Here is an 11,776-nt window from a genome sequence, read left to right as displayed (position 1 = left end):
TACAAAAGTAAGTCAAGGCCACTTGTGTTTTTCAGGGAATACAATCTCTTCTTCTAGCCATTCCTAGCAGGGTAGAAGACTAATATTAACTAGGACCTGTGCAATGAATGTTTTGCAGTGGGCTGCTGTGTGGGAAACCAGCTTGCTTTAGAGTGAGAGGCAGCTGCAGGAACTGAGGAAAGGCAAGACAGCAAAATACAGACTCCAACCTAGAAGGAGCAGTCAGAAGGGAGAAGCAGTAAGTGTTTGCCAGCTGGATGGCAGTAGAAGGCTTGGGGAGGGCCCTGATGACATATTTCTGAGAAAAAGCAGGCTCGCCTGAGAGGGGAGGAGGACTTGGTTGAGATTTAGAGGTTTCATGGAAGCCACTTGAGGGCCATGAGGGCGGTGGGTGTCTATTCAGTCATCTCTCTGTTGGAGAAAGTTGCAAAGATGACCTGAGGTGTGGAGTGAAACTACAGCTCTTGAACCCTTTGCTTTGTGTCTGACCACAGCAAGTCATGGCGGCTGCGGTTCCCACAGGTCTGACTTTACACACCAGTCTGTGTCAGATCACACTGGAGTTACAGTGTGTCCTCCTGCAGAGAACTAGGAATTCATCTGCTCTTGAAAGCAGTGCTGCCTCAGCTGTGCCAGAACAAAGGGTGAAACCTCATACATCTGTCTGACTGCATCTCAGGAACTCATGGAAAGAGGAGCAGCTTAATCGGGCTTGGTTTCTGAATTGCACAGCATAACCTCAATCACTGTATGCTAGCATATCTTGCCTCTGTTAGAGGGCTGGGTTTTTTGTTTGTTTGGGTGATGTTTTTTTTTTTTCTTAATTATGCTGGCAAAAGAAAATTACACTTTGTGCAAGAGTTATTCTAGTAGAAATTTGGAAAAATTTCAGTAAAAAGTTGAAAATAGAGCAGCCTTCTGTGGAGGCCAACAGTTGTTGCAGCTGAAAACTTCAAAGGCTGGGGCTAAATTACCCAACCCATTTTTCCCTCCCCAAGATGACTAATGCTTCTGACTTTTTTAAGGAGTAGTGCAGAGTGCAGAGGACAGTGCAGCTTGAACACTCTTACCACGTTAATGGAAAAAAATTCTTCTTTGCAGCAAAAGATGACATCTACATTTTTGCTCATTGGTTGTCTCATTCTACTGATACCTCTGTTCAGTGCTGGTAAGTTAAATATGTTGCTGAAATTACTATTTCAAAAAAGAAAACCTGCAAGAGTTGAGCTATTTGTATTTATCAGGAAGGAGTTGCCGAGAGCAAATAGTGGATTTGGGGTTTAGTTTTGCTTCAGCATGTTGAAGATACACTCAGTACTTCTTCTTGGATTGAAGTTGCACTGGGGATGGAGTGGACAAATTGAAATATTTATTTTTAAATCTAGCCACAGAAATTTAGGGTACTGAGGCTTTGATTTGCCTCATCCTATAAAGAAAGTGTGGAGAGATTATCTTCATTAAAGCTACCTGTTGGATGCCTTCTTTAAGAGACATGCTGTAGCTCTAGTCCTGAAAGCAGTAGGGCTCAGTTTCCTTTACAATTAGTTAGTAATGTTTTTAATAGTAGATCTAATTTCTCAGTACAGTTTAGGTTTACATGAATTAATGATGTTTGTCGTGCTGCTCTTGACAGAAACAGTCTAATATCAATGTCTCTGAATTAGTTTAAGCCCCACAGAGACCTACTTGGAAATCTTTAAATTAGGTGATAGGAGGGCGGTGGGACTGGAAAGATTACTGAAGATTTTTTCATTTTGCACTTAAATACATTAGCTTTGTGTTTATACAGTCATTCAGGAAGATCTGTGAAGTTGGTTCAGTCGAATGTTTTGCAGTTTCATAGGAATTCAGGGTTGCTTGTGTATGCAGAAGTTTGGAAGCTTTTAAAATCTGCTTTATAGCCAGGTGGCCTGCTCTGTTTGTGCTGAACTGGTGTTCTCCAAGGAGTTTTCTCTGGCAGATGTGGGTTCTTGATGACTTCTTGCAGAATCTGTCCTTTCTCCAGCATTTTTTTGGCTGATGTTTATAGAACTGCTTGCTAAGCTGCACAGTTGTCTTGTCAACTTGTTACACAGCTATAATTCTAAAAATTCTGTTTATGCTCACCTTTTATGTGATGTTCAGAATAAAAGGCATAATTTAAAAGGCCTTCTGGTTAAATATGACAGAAATTGCAAATACAGTGAGCGATATTACATTAGTGTCAAGATTTCTTAATCTCAATACTGATTATGATCAGTTCTTAGCCTCTCCAAATTTCCTTTGTATTATGACGTGTTGGTTCATAGACTTCTTGGATGTGTTGAGCTCTTGGTCTCATTCCATACTATCTTGTGCTCCATGTCAAACCCATCTTCTTTCTCTTCCTCCCCCTCTTTTTTTTTCCTTTCCCTGACTTGTTTTTGGCCCCACACTCATAGTGGCCAGAGTCTGTGAGGAGCTCTGAACTGCTACTGCTTGCACAGTGCTTTTCATAGGTATTATCTAGATTAAGAGTCTGGCAATCCTGCAAAAGTACTAACATAGTCAAATAAGCTTCACAACTGCTGTGTTGTGTTGCCTGGTGAATCCCATGTGTCTTCTCATACCCTGGTTTGCACTGAGCCTGTCTGACCTGTGCTTCTTTCTGGCCACCTCAATAGAGGGGAGTTGTGGCTTAAGCTTTGTAAAATATATGGTTTAGATCTTCAACCAGAAGGTGCTAAACAAACAAAAAATGGCAACTTTGTGATGTTTCAATGATAAATTGTTACAGAAAGTTTATTTTCTAGTTCTGTGTAACTTAAAATGGATATCACTGCTTCTAAAACATGAAGTATACAGATTAAAACCATTAATAATTTTATCTTTTTTTTTTTTTTAATAGAAGATTGTGTTATTTGTGATTACTTTGTGCTTCTTGGAGAGCCTATAGCTGTTAGCTGCCCACTGGCTACACTGCCAGAGCTTCACTCTGATTACAATCTGACGTGGTACAAAAATGGTAGTGCCACAGCAGTGAGCACAGAGAGGCATGCCAGGATCCACCAGCGAGAGGACTTGCTCTGGATTATTCCTGCAACACTGGAAGATTCAGGACCTTATGAATGTGCTGTAAGGTAAGGAAGGGAGGACAGGAACAACTGGGCTGCTGATGCTTCCAAGTGTGATGATACATTTGTGGAATTTGAGCGTACAGATTATTTTTTTTGTTTAGGTAGAGAGTTTAGATCAGTTCAAAGCACTGATTTGACCATGCTTTGTTTCTGTGAGCTGCTTTTTTTTTATTCCACATGGGTAGCATTGCAAAAGTGATTCATACAGAAGACTCTTTATCTTAAAGCATAATAATATTAACAATGGCCTGCGTGGGTTGTTTTGGAGGAAGTGTAAGACTGCAGGGAAAAGTCTTAATTGTTTCAGTATTTCCTGTGTTCAAATTGCTGTTTGATACTGACAGATCAGAAGAACATTTTCATTTCTTCATTGGACATAATTAAATGGAAGAAGGATCTAAGAGGAGCAAATTTTGCATGTTACTCAGTATCACCACATGCAGACTTTCTGGAGAGCTTAGCAACTTTTTGGGAATCCTTTTAGAAATTTACAAATTAACAGGCAGATGATTCTTACCTTTTATTTTGAAACATTACCAAATGTTACTGGTTAAAAATGGGAACACATGTGAAGAGCAAAGCAATGTTCTAGCAGCTGTAGAGACAGTGGAAGTGATGCATCCCCAGTACTGCTCAACAGTTCTGAGTGCACAGAGATGAAAGGAACAGGCTCTTTTCACCCCTTGGGTGTTCTAAAGCTCTTGCTATATTTACAGCTCAGATGAGTGCCCGGGACATCACTTCAGGTGGTCAGATCTTATTTATAATGGCTGAAATTTACTGTGTGCTGAACAGGAATTTCATTTTGGGGAGGCACACAGAATTTTTTCTTTTGCTCATGGTCTTGCCCCAGCACACTGGAGCAGCCAGCACAGGCTTTTTTTAGTAGTGTGTAGTTCTGTGTACTAGTGTGCATAGAGTGCATCAGCTATGCTGAAGGGATTTGGGTTGTGAATGTAATAACCATGATCAGCTAAAATTTCCAGCATAGAAACAGGTCTCAGGCCTTTGCACCTTCCTGCTCCAGAGTTGATGAGGCTGAAACTGGAAGACAGAAGCAACATAATCCTTTCAAAGCTACCCAGTTAAATAATTTTAATTTAGTCTTTCCTGCTGTATTTCTAGTTTTGCTAGCTCTGAGACATGTTCCCATGGGCACCTCACATCCCTGGCCTGCATTATGTCTGCAGGACAAAAAACTTTCTAAAGTTCAGTTGTGTTAACTGTAAGCTCCATTCTGGGCATCAGTCACTTAATCACAGAGCTTGTCAGGGTGCATTATATAGAAGTTCAAGCCAGGACTGTCAAAACATGCAGTTTACTCTGGAAACTTCCTCCCTTAGCATAGTGTTGAGAAATGAATTAGTGCAGAGTATTCCTTTACTTGTAGCATAAGCTTCTGATTTCTAGTGCCACCTCTGCTCTGCTGAGCTACTGAACCACAGGTTCCTGTGAGCTCTTGGTGTGAAGTGGTTTCACACTGGTGTTGCACATTGATGTTTATGTTATTCAAGAGCTCTGTCTCTCTTCTGCTGGGAGTTACAGCCTGTTTTTCTTGCTTTGTCCCTCCAAGGAGCACTGAGATGAATCTCTCTTCTCCTGTTCATTTGGCACTGAGGGTGTTCCAGTGCAGACATGTTTTGGGTTACTCTGCGCTACTATGCTGGCAAACATAATGCTGAAAATGGCAAGGCTGGGCTGGTGCTGGGGGCTCCATAGAGTGTCAGCTCTGAGGAGTCCTGGCATCCCCTCTGGTGCTTCTAGAGCAGCCCTCATTTCTGCTCACAACACAAAATCAGAGATTATTCCCATCTCTTGGTCTGGAATGGGGGCTGAGGAGCCGAGGGTGATGTGTAAGAGCAAGGTGGGGAGGGGCTGTGGCAGCAGTGCTAGAGGTGAGGCTGGTGGAGATGCTCAAGTCCCTCTCCATAAACTCCCTGACTTGCTGGAAACAAGGAACCTTATTGTTAATGACCTGATTTGTCTGCTGTTCTAATTACAGGAGCCTTAACCACTCTAATAAAAAAACTGTGCATTTAACAGTTTTTAAGAATGATAACGATTTGTGTTTTAATGGAAAAATGAAGTTCCAACAAAAAGTGATGAGCCCAAATACTGGAAAGATTATATGCCCTGATCTAGAACATTTTAAAGATGAAGACAATAATTGGCCTGAAATACATTGGTATAAGGTATTGTGCATGTGTGTTTAATTTATACCAGATATGAAACAATCTATTTAAAATGTGTTATGATGTAACTGTGGAAAACAGCCTTTCTCTGCAGTGTGTCTGTCTTGCTGTACTACTGGGGAGGTGCAGGGGAGGCATATTTTAGAAGAACAGTTGTCCATTTTTGGATTGCAAGTTTTTTCAGAGTCAAAATGTGTTTTGGTTTGTGAAAATCTAACCTATCCTTTGATTATTTTATCTAGATAATAAGTTTTAAAACCTGTGTGTTTCCTTAAGTATGAGGCTCTGCATAATTATTTTAGTTTCACTAAATATTCAGCCTCTCCTATCTGTTGATCGTGGTGTGTTATTCCTAGGCCTCTTTTCTCTGATTCTGCCAAAACAGTCTGTAGACTGTACAAGCTTGGAAACATGTATTTTGTCCATGTAAAAGGTAAAATGCTAAAGTAATTAACTCTTAATTCTGATGGTGATACTAAAGTAGCTACATGGACCTGTACATGTAAAATAACCTTGATGCTGCATGTATATATCTTCTTTTGAGATGAAGTGATTCTACTCTGCTTACAGTCAGGGCAGAGAAGGCAGTTTTTCCCTGTTTGCTTTGCTGCAGAAATGGTAACCCACCCAACAGCTGCAGCAGCTCTCCTTCCTCTCCCAGTGATGTAGGAACACAGGCATGTGTTCTCATAAGCTCTGCTACAGGCAGAGTAATAAATTTCATAACACCTGAGATAGGTAACTGTCATGCTATTGAATGAAAGCAGTGGACACAGCACTTGAAAACTTAAAGGGTACAGAGGCAGCAAGACGTCATCAGGTTTCATGTTAGAACGTAGTGATGCTGGGATCAGAACCCACATTGTAGCTTTCCAAAAATTCAGTATTTGGCAAGTATTTTAATAATCAGTAAAACCCAGTAACTTATTTAATTATCAAATTATTAGTCCCCTTAAATCACAGCTATTTTTTTTATATGTTTAGGAGTGTAAGCCTGGATTCCTTGAAGACAAGCGACTCGTTTTGATCGAGGGTGGGAACAGTGTCTTGATTCACAACGCCACTGTGGCAGACAGAGGAAACTACACCTGCAGGATGGTTTACACACACCTGGGAAAACAGTACAATGTTTCACGAACCATGAGTCTAGAGGTTAAAGGTGAGTGCACTGAGGTTATTCTCTTCTCTATTTGGCTCTGCTGTAAATTTTTCTATGCAGGTGTAAGCTATTTGGCACGTTACTTTTCAACTCTTTGAAATTAGAGTTGTAAAACTTTTGTTTCATCTTTTTCTTGAATATAAAATTAAAATACTATAATGCACGTTGCTATCCTTGAGCATTGCTTCTGAGGAGGAATTGTCATGGGCAAATGAGAAATGTGGGGTTAGGAATGAGAATTAGAAGGAAGTAGTGGTTAGTGGGGTGTGTGGGGGGTGTTTTTGCTAAAACAAATAATGCGCCATTTAATTAAATGAATTAATTTTTTTTAAAAGAGACATTTTTGATGAGACTGTCACAGCAAAACACATATTTGTGGCCCTGTTGGTGAACTTGCTTACAAAGATCACTAGAATCTGAACTGATGGGAAAGGAGATGTGACAAGCTGTATAAATACCATAAAGTTAATAAATCTTCCTCTGGAAGGGGTTGGCTTACCACTGGCACTTGGTTGTGCTCTTCTGCACAGAGGACTGAGAGCTGGCTGTCTCACTTTCCCAGTGCTGTCAGTTATTGCTGTGATCCTTGTAATTGTGTCTTTGTGGGCAGTGTTGCTGATGACCCAACCAGTACCATGGCAGTAGTCCTATCAGAAAAGTTGGCTGGAGGTAGAGTGTCCATCTTTGTAGATTAAATCAAAATTCTGACTTCAGATAGGTGATACAAAACCAGTGGGCTGTCAGCAGTGAGTCCATACACTGTGCAGAGTGATACAGTTCCAGCCCAGTTTAAGTGTGTGCTTGTTTACTCTTTTACTTAAATAGATATTAACTTGATCTAGGAGGTTGTTGATGAAATCCATCTTTTTCTTCCTTATCCATCTCTCTGATAAACTTAATCACATTTTTTAGTTTAGCTTTTGTGTTCTGGTTTTGTGTTACTTTTATATCAACTGCCAGTAAATTTGAGATTGTTTTAAAAAGCATTTTTAAGGTAAGCTAAAGCCTTTTATTAAACTGGGAGCTAAAATAGAATAATTTGGTTACAGAATCCTATGAGATATCTATCAAATACACAACAGAAAAATATTCGGTAGTAATTATGGTGCTACAATAGTACCAAACAATAAAACAAACCCACTGTAAAACAGTTGAAATAAGTTGTGGAACTCTTCTTGCCTGAAGATTTCATTTTTCTCTTTGTTTCTGTTAGAACAACCACTGCAGATGAGACCAGAGTTTATTTATCCGAAGAACAACACCATTGAAGTAGAACTTGGTAAGCAGTGACTATTTAAGAAGTCATTAACATTAAATTAAACAATTAAGGTCCTGGTCTTTCTGAAATAACAAGTGAACAGTTCCACTGACTTCAGCAAGACTGGGCAATAGGTATATGGATTGAGGGTATCTGGAAGATAGATGGTAGAACATGATTCCCACAAGTAATTTGTGGGCTGAATAACTGTGTGCCTTAAGATCGGAGTCTCTTGACCCGCAGTGTCGGGTGGGATGCATTTAGTTGTTTAGTTTTTATTGTTGCCATCTGTCCTTTGTACCACTTTTCAGTGTCTCTGTCTTGACATGTCCTCAGTGTCTGTGCAGATATGGTTACATGCACATAACACTTTAGGATAGTTACCTGCTGACCAGTTCAGGAGTTTCTTCCTCCTCCTGTGTATTTCCTGTCTCCCTTCCCTCTCCACAACCTGGATTTTATTGCTCATTCTAGGATATTAAAAGGTTTCAGATATTGATATTTTGTGAAACAGTGAGCTGCTATTTGATGGATACCTCAGGTATTGTTTATTGTAGAAATTTCTTAAATAAGGGACTCTGGATACAAGGAATAGCTTCTTCCCAGTGAGGACAGCCAGTCAGTGCAGCAGGCTGCCCAGAGAAGTCGTGTGGCCTCTGTCCTTGGAGGTTTAGGGACCTGACTGGAGAAAGCTCTGATCAGCCTGGTCTAACCTCAGAGCTGGCTCTGCTTTGAGCAGGAAATCGGACTGGAGGCCTCTCAAAGTCCCTTCCAACCTCAATTATTCTGTGATTCTAGGGGCTAAATATCTTTCCCTAAGGAAACCTCTATGTGTTTAGACTGCATCATATATGAGTTGTGTTATACTGACGTAGTGCAGAAGAAATGAGTTTTGGAGCTGCTTTAGCTGTAATTTTTTTCCTCTTGTTTTGCACTAGAGGGAACTGTTTCAAAGAGTTTGATTAAAAAGGGCATTAACTGTTTTTGAAGAAGTGTGACTGGCTATTTGCTGGAATTTCTGAGTACAGCAAAATCTAGGAACAACAGGATCTAAGCTGTTTTGTGATCTTTTGAGGAAGGATTATTGCCAATTGGTTAATCAGAAAAGCTCTGAGGATAGTCTGGTGCTCTTGGCACCACATGGGCACTGAGGCCAGAACATTGTGGATTATTCTTACACGTCACACTGATGGTAGTCCCACGTAAGAGCTACTTTTGCTGCTGCTTTTTCTGACAGTGAACTTGGAAATATTATTTCCATCAGGTGTTCTTCTCTCATGATGAGACTTCACACTTCTTTTTGCATCATGTGAAACATTTTGTCTGGTCCAAGTTGTAACTTTGAGTATATATGGTATTAAACTGCAGTGAACAGCACTGAAACACTGGTAGGTTGTGTTTGTTTGGGGTTATTTTTTGTTGTAGTTGTTTTTCTTTTCATTTTGACCTCAGTAGTTGGTGAAAAATTTCTTATTTTGAAGTTGCCAGTAAGGATCAGTAGATTTTGACTGGAGTAATGAATGAGCTTTAATGGAATTTATGTTCCTACAAAGTCCACAAGGCTTTGCTTTAAACAGTGGGGATATCCAGGATCTGATACAAGCAGTATTACTTCACAAACTTACAGTTCTGCAGTCTTCAGGTGGTTATTTAATTCTGTTGGAAATACTCTGAAATAGCTCAGCAGCTTCTTCTTTTCTGGTAATTATGTCTTCTCTGGCTTCACTACAATTACATGCCTGAAAAGCTTTATGTGTGCTGTTCTAATTAGGAAATTTGTTCACCAGGTCTTAGATTGAAACAGGGAGACTTTTCACAGTCATTTTTTACATCACACAACCCTAATCTTTATGTATGAAAAATTTACTTTCCCTTTTTAATGGTAACTGTGGAAGAAATTAAGTAATATTACAGTGAGGCTTCCCTGTACTGGATCTCCCACCCATTAAGATATTACAAAAATCTCATCCCCAGTTCTGACTGGTAATTAGTCATGAATTCCCCTTTAATTCAGAAAAATTCTTGCCAATGCAGCCTCTACTCAGAAGGACTCTGATCTGCATAGGCCCTTAAAAGGCTTTTTAATTTACTGCAGTCATCTTTCAGCATTTTCTTAATCCTTGATAGTACTTGCTGAGAAAATGGAGAATGGAGCAATCAATAGTTCAGGGGCCTCCTGTGACTCCCAGCCTGTATTAGGATGTGTTGTGGGACTATTTGTTTAGACTCCTTATTTTAGAATAGCATTGATCCATATTTGCTGTGGCTTGGCCACTACAATAGTTAGAAGTTGCTGATATCTTATTAGATGCCTTAGACCAGCTAAGATGAATAAACCTTGACTGCCTTACAGACATTAGGAAGGCAGTCACACCTGGGACTAAAAGGAGACACAAAGCCTCCACTCACAAAGTGGGTTTATTGCAGCTACTGAACAACTACAAATTATTCCCTACTACAGGGGGTTCCTTTAAAGGAAGCTGGTGAAGTTTATGGTTTGGGATTTTTTTTCTTGGTGTTTTTTTCCAATTAAAAAAAAAAAATTAAAAGCACTGCCATCTGACATTCAAAAGTAATATTCTCTGTCCAGAACTATGAGTGGGATGCTGGAATAAAAATACCTTTGCTCCTCTTAAATGCCTGGCTGTGGGGCAGAGCCTGGAAACACCTGCATGAATCTGGAAACACCTGTATGCTTTTTGAATGAGAAATGGCAGGAGAAGGTTGTGTAGAAGCTTAATAGTACATTTATGAATGTACAGAAATAGAAAGCATGGAACACTTGAGGGGTTTTCTTCCTTTCAAAGAGCTGTGCAATGCACTGAAGCACATCTTTAGAAAAATTGATTATTGTGATGGAATGGCATGAGGAAAGAAACTGGGGACCATCTGTGACTTCTGTGTGAACTCTTGTTCAAGGAACTGCTTTGCATGTTAGCTAAAGGTGTATTCCATAGTTTTGATAGAGACCATCCTTTGATGGAAGCTTCTAAATCTGATGTAGCTGTAGGCAACAAAACACTGAGATCTTTACATAGGTGAAATGGAGAGCCCACCTTCTCCTATCAGATCCTAACTGCCATGGGTAAGCTACAGAAGGAAAGGACTCCAGGAAAGCCACTTACCTTCCTGTAAATGGAGCTCTCTAAGGTACATTGGCAATACATTTATTCTGCAACTTGTGTCTAAATACTGAGCCATTCTGTAAGAGCTGTGGCAGGTGAGCTTGCTCTGGGAGCAGAGCATGGGAGTGTTCAGAAACCATCCCAGTGGACAGTGTTGGCCAAAAGCCTCTGATCTGGAGTAAAGATATGCATGGGCTCTGAAAATGGCATTCAGCTCCAGACTGTGGTTGTCTGCATATGAGCTAAGGTCCCTAATTCATGCAGTTATCCACAGGGGCTCAGTGCAGTCACCTGCACATAGCTGTCTAGGGCTGGTTTGGGTGGGGGGGCTATGTGACCCCTGGAGATCTTTCAGTGGAGGCTGGAGAGCCATTCAGTTGAGGAGGTCACGGTGTCTACTGTAGTGTGAGTGGGCTTAGCAGAGCTGAACTCTGTTACTAGCTTAGACATCTAGCTTACATGTAGACACCTACCTTCAGGGTGGACTTTATATCCATGTTGGAGACGTGCAGGCATGGATCACAAATGGGTGAGTTTTAAGGGCACTGCTTCTCACAAGGTAAGTGGGTTTTCCTGTACACTCCTCCCAGCTGTTCCCCAATCACTTGATCCTACTTCTGTTACAAGACCTTCAATTGCCCTATTTACATGTTTTTTGTAGGCTCTCATGTAGTTATGGAATGTAATATATCAAGTGGCATAAATGGTTTGATTCCATTCTGGCAAGTTAATGACGAGGATGTTGATTATTTTGATAGCACCTACAGGGAACAGTTTTATGAGTAAGTATCTTGTACATTGAATTCTAAGTGTATTTGTAGGTGAAGTAATCTGCAGTAATTTGTAGTGAATTTACCATGAAGTTGGCTACTAGTCAAATGTCAGTAGTCACTGAAAGACTCACTAAAGCCTCCATCAAGTACATTATATTCTTATTGCTGTTTTTT

The 11,776-nt window shown here is 40.3% G+C and overlaps 1 protein-coding gene across 1 annotated transcript; it reads left to right on the top strand.

Annotated features, from left to right (window-relative positions):
- Positions 1–1,077: 1,077 nt before the first annotated feature.
- Positions 1,078–11,615, top strand: LOC103773004 (interleukin-1 receptor type 1-like). Its single transcript, XM_008940356.1, has 6 exons — positions 1,078–1,168; positions 2,867–3,098; positions 5,098–5,287; positions 6,272–6,446; positions 7,660–7,725; positions 11,491–11,615. Exons 1-6 carry the CDS (start codon positions 1,078–1,080, stop codon positions 11,613–11,615), a joined length of 879 nt encoding a protein of 292 aa, XP_008938604.1.
- The last annotated feature ends 161 nt before the right edge of the window (positions 11,616–11,776 follow it).

Source organism: Merops nubicus, unplaced genomic scaffold (assembly GCF_000691845.1).
Source record: "Merops nubicus isolate BGI_N331 unplaced genomic scaffold, ASM69184v1 scaffold3885, whole genome shotgun sequence".
NCBI lineage: Eukaryota > Metazoa > Chordata > Aves > Coraciiformes > Meropidae > Merops > Merops nubicus.
Note: the sequence above shows the minus strand (reverse complement) of the source record. Positions and strands in the feature narration are given on the sequence as shown.